The sequence below is a fragment of the Anguilla rostrata genome, chromosome 9, assembly GCF_018555375.3.
Source record: "Anguilla rostrata isolate EN2019 chromosome 9, ASM1855537v3, whole genome shotgun sequence".
In the NCBI taxonomy this organism is placed as follows: Eukaryota; Metazoa; Chordata; class Actinopteri; order Anguilliformes; family Anguillidae; genus Anguilla; species Anguilla rostrata.
The window spans coordinates 19248266-19264417 of record NC_057941.1 but is presented as its reverse complement, the minus strand read 5'-3'; the positions used below and the strand labels follow the sequence as shown (position 1 = coordinate 19264417).

The 16152-nt window shown below is 46.5% G+C and overlaps 1 protein-coding gene across 23 annotated transcripts in view; it reads left to right on the top strand.

Annotated features, from left to right (window-relative positions):
* Window positions 1-16152, top strand: part of phldb1a (pleckstrin homology-like domain, family B, member 1a) — an 82676-nt gene that overhangs the window by 30546 nt on the left and 35978 nt on the right. For 22 of the 23 annotated variants that reach the window (XR_010332406.1, XR_010332408.1, XR_010332407.1 and 19 more), the window contains 2 exons: window positions 2211-2336; window positions 7106-8610. Coding sequence is in view for 20 of the 23 variants with exons in the window: in XM_064350899.1 (XP_064206969.1) it covers window positions 2211-2336; window positions 7106-8610 (1631 nt within the window). In the remaining 3 variants the exon portion in view is untranslated. Of the gene's footprint in view, window positions 1-2210; window positions 2337-3943; window positions 4698-7105; window positions 8611-16152 lie in introns of those variants that run through there. The other variant, XM_064350905.1, reaches the window with a different exon arrangement.

The following is a 16152-nucleotide window of genomic DNA, read 5'->3' as shown; positions in this document are numbered from 1 at the left end:
GTGATGCAGCCGTGCCGGGCCATGTGTTCTGTACACACTGTCTCCAGCCAGGATCCATGATGTAATCATGCTCTTCCTCTGAGCAGAAGAAAAGGGCATCTGGCACTTTGTTTTCACAACATGGCTGATCTGGCTGAGAATTTTCCATGCGACCTTTCCCAAAGCCAGAGACTGTGTGTGCGTGTGAGATGGCACGCTCTTCAGGAGTCAGGGATGAGATTGCTTCCATCATTTGCGCATTCAGGAAGCTGTAAAAACTAGCCTTTTAATTACAATGTACCATTTGTTGAATAACTCGTATGGGTTTTATGACTCATCCTAAAAATACATGTCACGGACCACATTTTTTAATATTCCAGCAAACATCCTTACTGATTGCATGAAAATGGACTCTGATCTGTCAGGTCTTTCTTTCTTTGCATTTCCTTTTGGATAATGCTATAGGTATAGCTGTGCAAAGATTTGTTATCTGTGGTACTTAATTATGTTACAGTAAAAATTGTTATTTGTTAGGTTGGCATTTGACATTTTAAATGGGCCCCTGTGCCATTTTTGTGATGCTGCACTGGAGAGTAACACTGATGTTCTCCACTAATGTGTGCCACTCTGGATAAGAGCATCTGCTAAGTGATTACAGTTTAATGTAAATTTACATTCTTCAGATGGTTTCCGTTTTTGATTTAAATCATGATTTGAATGACCACTGAAACAGAAGCAAGCACTGCTGGCAGGTTTAAGCTGAGTTCACAGTCAGACACAGGGTGCCTGAAGTAGTCTCTGGTTTCTCTTCTCTCCCCACTGAGCCCAGCTGACTCGGCCACGCCTCCTTTAGCAGGGCAGACAGTGTAATGAAGGATGGCTTGGCCTGTGTGCCGTACTCCCGCTTGAGGAATACACACACCCACTGTGTCCAGTAAAATGACAGGTGCATGTTTCTGTTTGCTGTGCCAGAGCAAGGGTTGGGCTCAAGTCCATTTGAATTCACTGTTCTGGAAGTGAGCCCCTTCAGCACGTACTAACAAAAGTATGACATTCGCGCCTGACTCAGGGGTCACGAGTGAGGAATATACACAACCACTGTGTCCCAGAGGAAATGCACCCTAGACTCACCCGCACCCTAGAACCTCTCTTCCCCACATGTATGTACAGCCTTAGTTTCTCTGTGGTGTCATTTTTCAGGTGCATGCAGGGTTGGAGTCAGTTCCTTTTGAATTCACTGAATTCAGGTATTGAGGCCCCCCAACACATATTAACAGAAATAAATGACTTGCACAGTTACTATGTTGCCATTAATTGTCATGTTGTTATGTTACCTTGTGAAGTCAAATGTTAATATGGTTAAAAAAACTGAATGAATCATTTTTCTTTTGTGCACAACAGTAAGCGAGAAAAATTAATTTCCTTTAATGGAGTGTTTGTTCTCTCAGCCAATAAAGAGGGAAATTACCTGATTTCGTAGATTTGCTAAGTCAGGTGTTCAAGGCACGTATACAATTACAGCTGTAAAAGTGCTATAATAAGATCAAATTAATAATATATATGCAGATAACCTAGCAGGTTGTGTATTTAGCTTGCGTACATGTCATATGTGCTTGCGCACTGATGTGTGTTTCCTTGTGGGCTCTGAGGTCAGTGGCGGTAGCCACGGTGCCCAGTGTGGTTAGATATGGGATGCTTCGTGTTTGCAGTGTGGGATGTATTACTGTGTGGGCCCTGTCAATCACCGGTGAGGGTCGCTGACCTCAGGGTGTCACTGCATTCCCAGCAGAATACACATCACCCAGGCATCCTGCAGAAAGGCCCAGCGTCTCCTCCTCCCCGTCCCTCAGCTCTCAGAGGCTGTCAGACGGAGCTTTTTAGGGAAAAAGGAGCCTGGAGGGGCACTGTTCCAGCATAGGCTGATGTGTATGAGGAGGTAGATAAGAGCATATCTCCAGGGAATGTTTTTTATTACTTTTTTTTAGGTTTTTCCTCTGTACTATTTCATGGATGGTCCACTTCACATAAAAATTGTAAAATGGCAAGGTTCACATACTGTAGCTCACATACAAACACACACACGCACACATGCAATGTTGGGATGGAGGAGAGAAGAGATGATTCTTTGTATTTTCTGCTTTTATTTCCTCTGCTGGATGAGCCTTTGTGGTCCCTTGTGTTTCACATGCACGTGTCCCAGCAAACCTAACAGCCCTCCTCTCTGTGCACAGGGTGCATGCTCTGCTTTGGCCAGTCTACCTTTTTTCGCTTCAACCACCCCGAAGAGGCTCTCAGGATGAAAAGCATGATGGCAGGAGGCGACCAGGGTACCAGCGGCAAACACAGGCTCCATACAGGTACAGCACATATGTACATGTACACCACACAGGTACCTTATAATATGGGCTTTATACAGGTACAGCACATATTTATACATACACCACTCAGGTACCTTATAATATTCAAATTGTTAGAATATCTCTGAGAATAGAATATTAGAATATGCTCTGTCTGAAAGTCCAGCAGGGTTTTTTTTTGTCAGTGTGGTGGTTACAACCTGTATGGCCTTGGTATAGTTTACACTCCAAACCCCCCCTCCCTCCCAACACACACACACACACACACACACACACACACACGCACAAACCCAATACTATTAGCTTGAGGATAAAGAAAACATGAGCACCTAACTATATGACATACTGTTTAATTACAGAATTGCCTGCAGCATGAGTGCCTGGTGTGTGCAGTTATAAGGCTTGTTTTTATGTAGAGAGAGAATATGATCCAGTAGAGTGCAGACATAGCATGGTCCAGACTAGCTGACGGCAAGGGTCTGTTATAGGAAACCTGTACATTGTGATTAATGATCAAAGACAAAGTGTATATTGGGTGAAATACGTGTGTGTGGCTGACATAACTTTGGGTTCCCCCTGTGTTTATCCTTATCATGTGCTGTGCTAGAATCTGGGAGGGAATGCACATGTACAAGAGCACATAGTGGGCAGTCAACTGCATCATCAGAAGAACTCCTGTAACATTTTACAGTTGATTACCGTAGTACACAAGTGGTCTATACCTCATGTCCCTTTACAAAAGCAAGTTTACCAAGTTAGGTGGTTAAATTGCATGCGTTGAAGAACTATTCAGGGTGAGTTGTGTTTTTCAACAGCTTTGCAGACTAGCAGTCAGACAGCTGGCTGGGTGGCTGGCATGAACCCTGATGTTATTTGCCAGTGTTAATGTTTGTTGAATATTCATTTATTTTGGGCTCTTGTCATTTTTTCTGTTTTGAAAAAATGATCTGGATATAGCTGATTGTTTTGCAAAGCAATGGCTGGCTTTCAAGCATTACCTAACAGGGGTTACATTTTTTCTATCCTCTTAAGCGCATCTTTCTTCCTCCACTATGGTAGTCTGGATTCCACTTCAGTGGGAGTATCTCTCATATGGATGCACTGTGTCTCTGCTGTTAGCTCCGATCTCATTGTCATTTGTATCCTGAACCCCATAAATTCCACATTCAATGTCATGTCAACCTTCACATACGATTAACAAGCACACTCAAGATCACAACATCCAAAGTGCATGAAATGGCTTCAAATAAAATAACAAAAAAAATTATATTAATTTATATTAGCCTTACTGTTTTATGTCATATAAGAGTCTTTTTATTGGCAAAACCCGACCCTTTAGCTCACACTCAAGAGCTAAATGTTTGATTTATTGCAAATATATGTGCGCTGGGAAGTGCTAGAATCTGGGAGCGTTAACAGAACCCCTCTTCTTCATGTCCCACAACAGTTTTGTAGGCCACGCGGAGTCAGTTTTTATTTGACAAGTGTCTTCATCGTCCCTATTTTTAACACTCACTTGCTATCTCGTATTTCGCCTTTCATCGGGTTCACATGCTCGTTTTCTCTGTCACTGTTTCTTCACCATGCCTGGGTAATCGCAAATCTTAATTTATTTTCCCTGTGTACGCTTCTGGTAAATATCAACTTTGGTGCAGCCTTGGTTACAGTATCCCAGGGCCAGGACACAAAACATGTTCCGTCTGAAATAATAATAATTCGCACGTATGCTTTCTGTGTGTCACAGTGAATGCTTTGGTAAGAAGGCGCTGGACAACTGTTTGTTCCGTTTGCACACGCTGGGACTGCATTCGGTATATCAGTAGATTTGGGCGTGTGCGCGTATACTGTATGTTTGTTCAAAAAAATTGCGCAAACGAGCGCCAAGATACGAATAATCCAGATCTTTTTGTTTTACCGTAAAATGATAATACATTTAAGAGTGTATCTTATTGTCCGTTCTCTGGAGTTTTTCGGTTTTATTTTTCGAAATGACATGGACGCTTCAGCCTTCAACAGTGCATAGTGACAAAGGAGGAAAATGTAGCCTAGCTTATATCGCAGGGCTCTTTAAAAGAAACCGGGAATACAGAAATTGTTCCCGCCTCCAAGAAGCTCACGGTCAGTCAAACCAGCACCGTGGACAGAGGAGGGAGGGGGATGTGTGAGCGGGCAGCGGTGCCTGGCACACGGAGAGCAGCTGGACGTCCACGGTGGCAGCACTGTTGAGCCGCGCCTGGAGGTGCCAAGTGCTGGGTACGACTCAGCCGGTCATTGAGGTCGGAATGCTAAATTCAGGCGTCTCCCTCAGAGCTGGCGCGTAAGCCATTTCATACCGGCTTTCTCAAAAGCTTATCCCCGTCCGTAAGTACCGATTAAATTCGCGCTTTTCGTTGTGGCTAAATCAAAACAGTGTGATTGGCACATCATCCGTACAGTTGTTTTATTGTTTTTGTTGGTAACGTTTTCCGTTTTTTTTTTCGTTTGTAAATTACGCTGCAAATGTACATTACAGATGCATGTCACAGAGCCAGCTACACGCCGTATGTTGCCTAAACATGCTATAAAATTAACCAATTGCCTACAAGACCGTGTCATTGTAAATGACAATAGCTTATTTAAACCGAACACGGTTTGAATCTTTGAAATACAACGTGTTTGTCACCGACTCCGAACACTCATACTGGTTATAATGATGTTACTAATGTGTCTCTCAATCATAGTGACAGCACTCTGTTACAAAAAACCGAATAATAATGAAATAGAACCGAGAATGATGTTGGTCCACTGGAAAGGGATGCACGTTAGCCTAGTTCTTTTCTGAGCAGCGTATGAATTATTTGTGAATCCCGTTTTGTAACTGGGGCACAGTTTTCAAGGTTGTGAGATTTTTATTTTATAAATCTTACAGTTTTAATCACTTGACGCACCTCGGTTTGTTTATTGTTACATTATGCCTATAAAGCATATAGTAATTCAGCGTTTGATACAAAAGATGGTGGCTAATACTGTTTCGAATAGTCTCGGATAACCTAGTATTTAAATGCTGTCCTCTGTAGAACACGTGGACACATCCTTGTTTTGCTGATCGTTGGTGTTTTTTTGCATAGATGTGGCACTTCTTGGAACTCCTCAAAACATGGCATTTAGTGCTGGTACTTTGACTGTGAACTTAAAAATGCAACTCTTGCATTCCTAGACCCTGGCCCAAAGCTTCCCTCGTGGCCATTGATTTTTATCTTGAAACTGGATGTGTTGCGTGATCTGAAGGGTTTAATCGATGGCAGCAGTCTCATTGATTGCTTTGTATGATTATCCTGGACCCCTGTGGCACATTGTTTTTGACAGCACGTCAGATAAGACTGATCGATTACTGTCCGTGCGAAACTATCGATATGTTGAAGGATTTTAATGATTCAGTAAATGATAACAATATTATTGGTGTAGTCGTGTGACAGTGTTCGCACTATACGATCATCTTCAGATAACACATTATTTCAAATGTTTCTTCAGATAAACCTGTTTCCTTGCTTGGTAGATTGATGTATTGATTCACCAATTTATTAGTTGGTTTATTGATTAAATCCTTACTGACGAAGCAGGGCTGATATCGTTGGTCTCTCGCTGTCAGTTGGAGTCTTGTGTCTCAGAGTAAGGGGTCAGACATTAAGATCAAACTCACTGATATCGTACTGTTTTGCGTTGGTGTGAGTCATGCCGTAATTCGGCTGAACTATTGCTTTGATTCTCACCCTTATCTGCTCAAGGCCTTCTCTCCCATGCCTCTGGCCCCACGTCCCGCTCAGCCATTATGTGCTGCCCAGCATTTCCGAATGGGAAATTGTACTGGATATAATTGGAAGGCGGGCTGCGGATTTAATTTTAGCAGCGTCCGCAGATTAGCCCAGGATTATAGCACAACTGAAAAACAAGCAAAAAATGACTGTTGGTCTTTACTCTTGCAGGAGCTTATGGGATCAGTCATTAGAGAAAATGCTTCGTATGGAAGTAGAACCAAATATTTTGTTGAATTTTCCAGTAAGATGTAGTAAAATTTTTCTTCTGGTAGGCTGTAGCTCAAAATAGACCAATGCTTTTGTTTTTTATGTGTGTACAACGTGTAGCATGTTTGACCTTGCTCTGAGCAGTGCACTGTTAGCTCCCCTGGGTGCATGTGTGCCTGTGTGTGTGCGTGTGTATGTAACTGTGCATTTGTGTGTGTCTGTATTAATTCATGTGAATGATTTTGTGTGACTATTTTAGCGTGCATATGTGTATGTCTCTGTGTGTGAATATTTGTCCATAACTGTCCGTTATCAGGGGTGTGTGTTTGTGTGTGTACTTTTGTGTATGTGTATGTGTGTATAATTGTGCACATGTTTGATTTTATGTGGGACTGTGTGTGTGTTGTACATGTGTGTCCACATAATTGATCACATGCATGTGCCTGTAATCATGCGTGGTTGCATGTGTGACTGTGTGTCCATGTATGTGTGATCATGCATATGTGCTTTTCGATTTCTTTTTGCATGCATGTGGAATTTTGCGTATGCATATGTGTTTCTGTGATCGTGCTTTTGCACGTGTGACTGCATGCATGAGTGTGCAATTACATATTTCTTTGTGTGCAGAATTGTACATATGTATGCGTACCTGTGATTCTGTGTGTGCACATGTGTATGTGTGTGTGACTAGTACATGTGTATGCGTGTCTGCGATCGTGTATAGTGCATGTGTATGTGTGTGTGATAACCTATGCCTCTCTTCCACAGACTCAGATAGCCTGGTCAATGGGAACCACCAGACAGGGCTGGCAGAGACACACCCAGCTCCCTACAGCAGAGCCCCCCGCCCTGAGCACAGCGCCCTGGTCAGCTCCATAGAGAAGGACCTGCAGGACATCATGGACTCCCTGGTGATGGACGACTCCCAGCCCTCATCCTCCTTAGAATCTAGGAAACCCACGGGACACCCCGTCTCTCAATCCCCGGGCTCCCCCGTGGTGAACGGAGGCGGTGGGTACCTGCTGACCCCGCCCACTAGCCCGGGGGCCATGTCCGTCGGCTCCAGCTATGAGAACGCCTCCCCGCCCTTCTCCCCTCTGTCGTCCCCGTCGGCGGCCAGCAGTGGCAGCTACACCAGCCCCTCTCCCGCCAGCTGCCCGGACCAGGGCCTATCGCTGCCCCCGGTGCCCACCCGATCCTCCAGCTACAACCACGCCACCCAGCCGCCCGCGGCCCAGCCACGGACTGCGCTGCCCAGCTACGCGACCGGCAACGGCGGACAGAAAGTTCCAGAAAGCCCCCGAGTTCAGAGGAAGGGGCTCCTGGAAACACCCCCGAGCCCCGCCCAGGGTTGTCGGGGAACCGGTCAGGACGGAGCTGGGGGGAGGGGCTCGGACAGTCCCAGGCCTCCCCAGGGGGTGCCGTTGGTCTCAGTTTCTGTTCCCGCAGGGGACACGGCGTCCTCTCGGAGCCCCAGGCATACCCCCAAATTTCCTACCACGTCCTCTTCCCCGTTGCACTCCAGTCCCAGAGTGAAAGCGGGCCTCCAGGATCGCCCGTCCAGCCCCTTCCGAGACCCTGGCCCCGTCGACCGCTCCCTGGCCTCCAGCCCCTCCAGACAGCTCTCCCAGACCCCCCGAGCCTTCCAGCCCCCCCTGGACCCCATCGTCCACATCGTCCAGGGCGGGGGTCTCCCCCAGCAGCCCCCGCGCTCGCTGCAGCCCCCGGAGAGCCCCCGCCTGGCCCGCAGGAGCCAGGAGGGGGGCAGCAGCATGCGGGAGCTGCCCCCCCTCAGCCCTTCCATGTCCCGCAGGGGCGTGCCCGTGCTCCCGGGCGCCCTCCCCGGGACCCCGCCCCCCGCCTCGCGGGCAGCGGACAGACCCCCGGGCAAACCGGTCCCCGAGAGCCCGCGGCTCCGGCGCAGGGCCGGCTCCCCGCTGGACGAGCCGTTCGGGGCCAGGGGGGTTCGAGCCCGCAGCCCCTCCCCCACCTCGGGGCTGCTGGCGGACGGCGGGGGCGGGCGAAAGGCCGGCTACGGGAACGCCCTCTCCCCCGCCTACAGCCTGGGCTCCCTGTCCAGCTCCTCCCCCCTCGCCAGCCCCCGGGGCCACAGGAAGTTGCCGGGAGGCTCCGGGGAGCCCAGACACCCCCACCCCGGCATGCGGGAGCGCAAGAACAGCATCACGGAGATCAGCGACAACGAGGACGAGCTGCTGGAGTATCACCGGCGGCAACGCGAGGAGCGGCTAAGGGAGCAGGAGATGGAGAGACTGGTGAGTGTCCAGCATTGGGCTTCTGAGTCCTTATCTGCCCGATCAAGGGAAGCCAGGAACCACAGCTGCCCGTTTCCCATAATTCACTGCTTGGTTAGGGAGGGGTTATCGAGAGGGCAAATTTAGTTTTTTGGAATTTCTTTCTATTTTAAGCCCTCAATCCGCAGTGACACATTGCGGCTAGCCTTTGGCTTCAGAAAGCATGCTTACCTTTACCATGTCATTATAGCATTTTCAGTATGAATAAGGAACTTCGGAAGGATGTTATTATCTTTCTTTTTATTTATTTTATTGTTGGAAGACACACTGAATGGGATGAGATTACCGAAGCCCTCTGCACAGTCTTAGCTGGTGCGATCTGTTTGTTGCTTTGAGTGTGTCTGTTTAAGATTTGCACCGTGCACAAATGTTTCGCTGACAAAGTCCTTCGATGTAGGCTTTCCCATGTGGCAAGATGAAGCTGAGGTAGGCCTACATGTAGCTGTGCTGTGGAATTTTAGTGTGTGTTCAGATGGGCTGTAGAATGCAAAGTGGCAGTCTGTCACATTGAACCACCTTAATTTATTACCTTTTTAAGCAACTGGAAACTTAGCGGAATGAGTAGAATTTAAACCAGAGACCGTTTTAAAATGGTGCACTATCTACTTTTGGGCTTTTAAGCTACTGGAAACGCAGTCAAATTTCAATCATGAGGTGGTTGCACAGGAGGCTGTCAGCTGTGTTTTTCCCCATCCAGGCTTCAGCGTCTGGGTCCTTACTGGGAGTGCTGTCCATGTTGCCGTGCCAACTATGAATGTTCTGTGTTTTGCCGCATTACTGTTCATAATGGAGACACATCCAGAGCACTTTGAGCAAGATTCAGCAAGAGCTGAGAGAGAATCTCGTCACCTTCAGGCGCAACTATCAGAATATCGGCTCCAGAAATAGGGATCTCTCGCAGCAATTTCACTGTGTCGGAAGGCGCTGGGTTTCCATGGTGACATAGTGTACTGTATTTGCTATTCCTTATCCCCGGTTGGGGAATTCAACGTGTGGTGTATCCTGTCTCTCAGCTAAATGGAGCAGCCCGCTGGCTGCTGTGGGCCGCTTTAAAAAAAAAAAAACTTTCCTTCAGCCCAACGAGGCGAAATCAGAGCTCACGCGCATACAGAGCTCAGACCTGCACACTCACAAATCCTAGATGGTCTTTTCACCACAGTGTGCTGGCCAGAGAAGCTCGTCAGCTTCCTTAAAATTGGTGGTCCCTTCCACTTTGCCTTTTCCATGGGAGAGCAAATATAATAAAATTCATTAAATTCGAAAATATTGCGAGTGTGCTGGGTGACGGGCACGTCTTGGTTGCCGCTTTCCTCAGACACACTCAGACCCCTCTTCCTGATGCTGGCCCCCAACCGCTCTCCCCGTAGAGGGCCTCCGGGTCGGTACCAATCCGGGCCGAATCCGCTCTGGCGCTCTAATCCCGTATCGGCTTGCCGGCGCGAAAGCCGGCGCTGAGCCAGACGCCGGTGCGGATTCCAGAGGGAGTCGGGGGGGGGGGGGTTACCGGGCGGAAAGCGGGTCTGCCCGGGCCGCTATATTTACACAGCGGCCCGAGCGAGAGCCCGACTCGGTCGCCCGAAGCTCCCTCCTGATTGGAGCTCCGCCCGGCAGCTGTCTGTCGCCCCGCGCCGTTGGCTCACAGCTATTTCAGGAGCCGGGAAGCGCTGGAGGCTGTTTGTTTGTGTGCTTCCCGCCGGGCCAGAGCAGAAAACACACAAACACGCCAGACAAGCAGGCCTCTTTCTCCGTCATCCTCTCTTTCTCTCTTTCTCTTTCCGGGAATGAAGGAGGGAACATTACTGTATGTGACACATACACATATTCATATACATATGGACTGTACCTGATGTGCTCAAAGATTCAGTTTACAGGTAAGCCCTGTTTTATGTCTTGGCAGAGCTTGGCTCAAAAATGATAAATAATTCAACGGATTCCTTCCATTTCCCACCTGCCGCCAGGCTTGGAGTTTTGCACGGTTGCTGGGGCGATGCGCTCGGCAGGTGTTGGCAGGCGTCGCCCGGTGCGCGGCGTGCGGTGAGTCTGGCGGAGTCGCGTCAGACAGCGAGCCCCGCGCCGGTCCTTCGCCTCCTGCCCGCCTCGCGGCTCTCTCTCTCTCTCCCCCCGGAGACACCAGGTGACATCAGGGTTTCCGTACCGCACGCCGCGGACGCGCGCAGCTGTAAGCGAGGCGCTCGCTCGCAGATTACACGTCTCCGGAGAGAGAAGCGTTCGGCCAGACCTCCCCCTGCGCGTCGGCCGGGAAATAAGGAGCTGTAGGTTTTCCTCACCGCGCTGCGCCGCGCCGCGGTCGCCGCTTTGTTCCGCGGGAAATAGAAACGGGGAAGGAGGGCTGATGCATTATGGGAGAGCCGTGCCTCCCGGTATTGTGTTCGGCTGACAGGCTGACAGACGCGCACGGAGAGAAGATTTATTTGCTCTGGGTTTATTTCTGGATGTTTGGAAGCAGGAGCCTGGAGAGGATTTGCTGAATGTTCTGGGGTGTAGGCGTTGTGTGCAAGTGTGCATTTATGTGAGTTTATGTGTGTGTGTGTGCATGTTTGTGTGTGTATGCATGTCATAAGTGTTTTTATGTGATTTGCGCGTGTACTTGCGCGTGCAAGTGTGTGTGCGCGTGCGCGTGTGTGTTTGTGTGCATGTACAGTATGCATATGTGAGAATTGTGTGCCATTGGATTTGTGTTGTGACATGCATTAGTCAGTATGGTTTTTGTGATATGTGTTGTGTGTATGTGTGTATGAATTTGTTTGCATGTGCTTATAGGTCAGAATACTTGGCAGGACACAGATAGAAGACTCAGGGTCATGGCAGACATATAAGATGCATGTATGCATGACGGAGAGTGTACAGATTTACACAGTGTATGTCCTTCAGTTCAGTACACATTATCACTGACAGGAGAAGCTGTGGGATGAAAAATCAGCAGTTGAACACAATACATTAAAAATAAGCTTATGCAGTACCCCTGGCTCACATGGCAACTCGAGGGCCAAATGGTGAACAAATAAGAGTTGGTCTTGACTAGGTATTTATAAATACCTGCATTAAAACAAATGACTGATCGGCGTTGACAATGGGTTCCTCAGGAATGGAGGCTAGTTGGTGAAAGATTTACTAATGGATTACACACGGTGTTAAGGCCAGTGCGGAGACACTGTGCATCGCTGTATAAGTTTTGGGGATGACTCATGAAATCTGTGTTAAAGATGACTGGGATGCTGTAAAATGGTTGGTATAAAACAGGGGCCAATATAGCTGTTATAAAGCGGGTGTCACTGGTTGTCAGTATAACTGGTAGGAGATGGGAATGACACAAGTTGCCCTTTTGGGTCAGACATGCTCGTCCTGTTGGTGCTTGGTGCTTGGTGCTCTTGGAGCAGACCAGGACAATACCCACCTAAACACAACAGCTAAACATTAGGCATTATTTCAGACAGCTTTCCCTGATTGTTTGAGACCCCAGGTATGGTTATTACACAACTGCCTCACGGGTCAGCTTTTCCTCAGTTTCCCTGCCGATCCTCCCCTTTTCAGTGACCTGTGCTCAGTCTGCTGTCTGTCTTCTCCCGCCATGGCGCATGACACACCCGGCCGCCATTCTGCCCTGTGACATCATTCTTATGTCAGAGCTGCTGTCTGAGTCTCAAAATTACCCAAAATTAGTACCTGTGCTGGTGCACAAATTGCTTTCCACAAGACCTACGCCTAGGAATTGATTGGTCTATCAAATGTTTTGGACACAGGCTCTACCTCTCCTAACATTCTCCCAAGAGCCCTGCCGTAGACATACATTTTTTTAGTTTGAATGCCGTCATCTTGCACCTGCAAGGGGGGTAAGTGTATGTGTACAGAAGCAAGCAGAGCCCTGCATTTGAGCTACCTGATTAAAGAAAGGCCCTTTGAGCCTCCATACATGATCCTTTAAGGATTTTTATATATGTGTACTTCTGTTGCCGTTGTTTGACTCTGCACTGACTGATGGCATCTGCTCTTGGCTGTGTGTGTGTGTGTGTGCACGCACGCGCGCGCGTGTGTGTATATGTGTGCGCGTACATGCGTGTGTGCCTAAGTCATACATTTATGGATTAGAGGGTGGTGTGTGGGTGTTGAATTGACAGCTTGGGCCAGATTACACTTATCTCTTCAGTGAGATCCTTCATAGCTATAGACTACACCGAGATAATGAGAGAGAGAGAAATAGAGACAAAGAGAGAGAGAGAGTAAAGGGAGAGAACTCTTTTGCTTCCTCATGCATTCAATCTCAAACGTGTAATCCAGGTCATCGAATGATTTTACTTCCACTCAGTTGTGAGAAGCTGTTGCGGGATGGAAGATGAGTACGAGCAAAACTCACCGATTTCTGCCTCTGCCTGCCATGCTGTCAACACCGCACGCTGTGCCGCTCTTCCCTGCTTCTGTCTTACCCGGACAGGCCCACGTAGTCTGCATGCAGTCATACCACCACAGAGCAGTTAATCCTTCATCTGGGTTCAGATTAAGATGCTTCATTTTTGCCGTTTTTCTGACTGGCTAACTGGCATGGACGAAAAGTGCTTTTAATAGCCTGTTAATATTCAAAGTGCGAGTCCAGCTGCATCAGGCCAGTGGTGATCATCTGAAAGTCAGCCTTACCAGCCTTTGTGACTGTAGCTGGGTGGAACTTCCCTTCGCTGCACGTTCAGTACATGTACACTAGAGGGGGCTGTATCACCAGGGGTCCTATTTTTTGGCAGGAGGCCACCTTTTTTTCTCTTGAATAAAATTAGCATTATATATGTTAAAATGAAAAATCAGTTTCATAGAATGTATAGACCCAACTTCACATAAAATGATAATTTTTTTAGTGTGTGCCATTTTTGTAATTTAATGTGGTATTAAGCAGCATGAAAATTAAAAAAAAAGTCATATCCAGAAGTGGCCAGAATATTTTTATGTATTTACTGTATATAAAAATGTATTTTATATATGTTGGGACATATTTAAAAAACTTTATTTTGAGTTATTAATTAAGTACAGCATACTTTACCATATACTGATATACTTTACTTTCTTGTAAGCATCAGGAAGATTTGCTTGCTTGAGAGCCAGTTAACTACCCCACCCTATTAGAAATGTTACACCCTATTTTGTTAGCAGTGACTCCACCCCTTGTTGTCAAAGCCCCTCCCCTCTAGGCATAAGAACTCCTAGCTCAAAGGGAATATGTTAGTAAGCTGGAAACAGCACAGGCACAGGGAAAGGCTTGTGCTGAAGCACTATAAAATGATGATAAATTAAAATAGAAGGTGCTGTAAAGAGACCGTGTGGAACAGAGGTCAGTCTGAGACGAATGGAACTGAGTTCTTGCCGAGGACTGTCTGTCTGACAGGATGGGGACAGTGCAGCGCAGGGTGGGACAATCCAGGGACAAGGCTGCGGTTCACTTCCAAAGCCTGGTCCTGAAGAGGCCAGCTTCCCTGAACAACCTGGCTGACCTCCAGAAGGTAACCAGGGGAGATTCTAATATTAACACGTGTCAAACATTTTGCATGCTATTAGTATCGCATGGACTTCTCCTGCTGGCTCTCATACCCTTATAAACCCTTTTTTTATGGTGTTATTGTATTCGTAAGGTTCTTGTTGTCCTGGGGATGGTTACTATAGAGATTTGGCAGATTTGTGGGATATCCATATTTGTTTTATCCAGAGCAGGTTAATATAATATACAAATATGATAGACCACACTAGAATAGAATGTACTGTAAAAATTGATAAATCATTTATAAATATATATATATATATTTTGCAATGAACCTGAATAGAATTGCTTACATTAAAAATGTCAGTACTTGGCATTAACACTTACAGGTAATAAGGGATATTGAATGACATCTGAAATAAAAACAATGCATTTAGACATTTATGAATTATATATATATATATTAGGTGATTTGGTGCCTGTGTAATTGTAATGTTACATATTGACATGTCTTTCGGGAATGCTGAGTAGGAGATGCCATTCCAGTGTATTTTAATCTTGCAACCTTCTGAAGACTTAATATTATCGAGAACTTTGAATTAAATAAAAAGTGCTATACTTCCTGTCATTGTAGCAAATATAAAATATTGATCAATGGAAAGCCTTTGGTGGTGTTTAACCTCACCCCTCATCTCACTGCCTTTATCTGAACTTTAGTTGAAGTTGTTGCACATGAAAATATGTGTAACTCTGATACATTCAGTTTTTTTGCAACTGACTAATGGTGACGTGCAGATACACTTTCACAGAGGTCTGTCACCCTCTTAAACTTGCATTTTACAGATATCCGGTGCCAGCAGTGGTCAGTGTTAAGGGAGAAAATAGCACTAAACTGAATACATCTCTTTTGAAAAGTATTAATGAAAAGGCCTCATGAAACAGAACAGCTGACCGCCCCGAGTATGAGAAAACCGAATAGAGAAATTTCTCACAGAGAATTCAGAGGTCCCAAGCATGCTCCCATGGGCTTTCCAGTATGTGAAATTCCTTCATTCTTGTTTCCTTTGCATACACACCCGGTTCCCAGCAAACCTTCGCCGAGATGGCCCACTGAAAAGCCAGGCTTCGGAACATTAGTGCAAAAGGCCAGAGGTCGTCTGGCCCCTGTCTGTGGCCCGGTTCGCGTATGAGCCCAGAATTTTAAGGGAGAAAGGGAGGTTCTCTTGTGCCTTCAGTTATGTGCTGTATGTCAGCATCATATTGTGATTTGCTCTGGAGGGAAAATTGGAGGATTTGCTCCCAAGGGTGGGTTAATATTCAAATGCTTGGCCTCACCTCCGGGTTTTTCACCGGTCAGTAGCAGTGTCAGTGAGACAGAACTTAATTTGTTGCATATGTTGCATAATCCGTTGCCTGTGCTTTACTCGTTGCTTCAGACAAAATGTGTTATTTTTCTTAAGAACCTACAGGACGGTTGTATTGTATGGTTGTGTTGTTCTTTCCTTTAGCTATTGTGTCTGTGGGTTGTTTCAGGAGACAGTTGACTTCGCAGTCATTCATTTCACTGTCAGCCAGGTCTGTGAGGGACATTTTCTCATTCACGCAGAATTTTCTGGCACACTCACTGACACACAATTTTACAGGAATGAAAATACCTGTACATTCTGTTGCGATCCTCATTTGGTTATGAGGTATCATTATGATGACAAAACACTATTGAGGATTCAAGCCAATGACATTTTAAGTGTGTTAAAAATGTAAGTATTGCAATGCAATTTTGCTTACAGCTTAAAGCTTCAAAGAGCATCTACTAAAAAGGACAAATTGTCACATAGGGAATGTTTACCTTAACTTTGTGAGAAGGCTCAGGGAAGCAGATATAGCTGGTAGGTGTTTGTGCAGATGTAGATGCAGAAGCACAGTGTTCACACAGGCTCACAAGGTTAGGATGCTGGAGGGCTTCTCTCACATCTTGCTAGATATGTTTAAAGGCTGTGTTCTGACTTCTCAGAAGTGTTTCTGTTTTC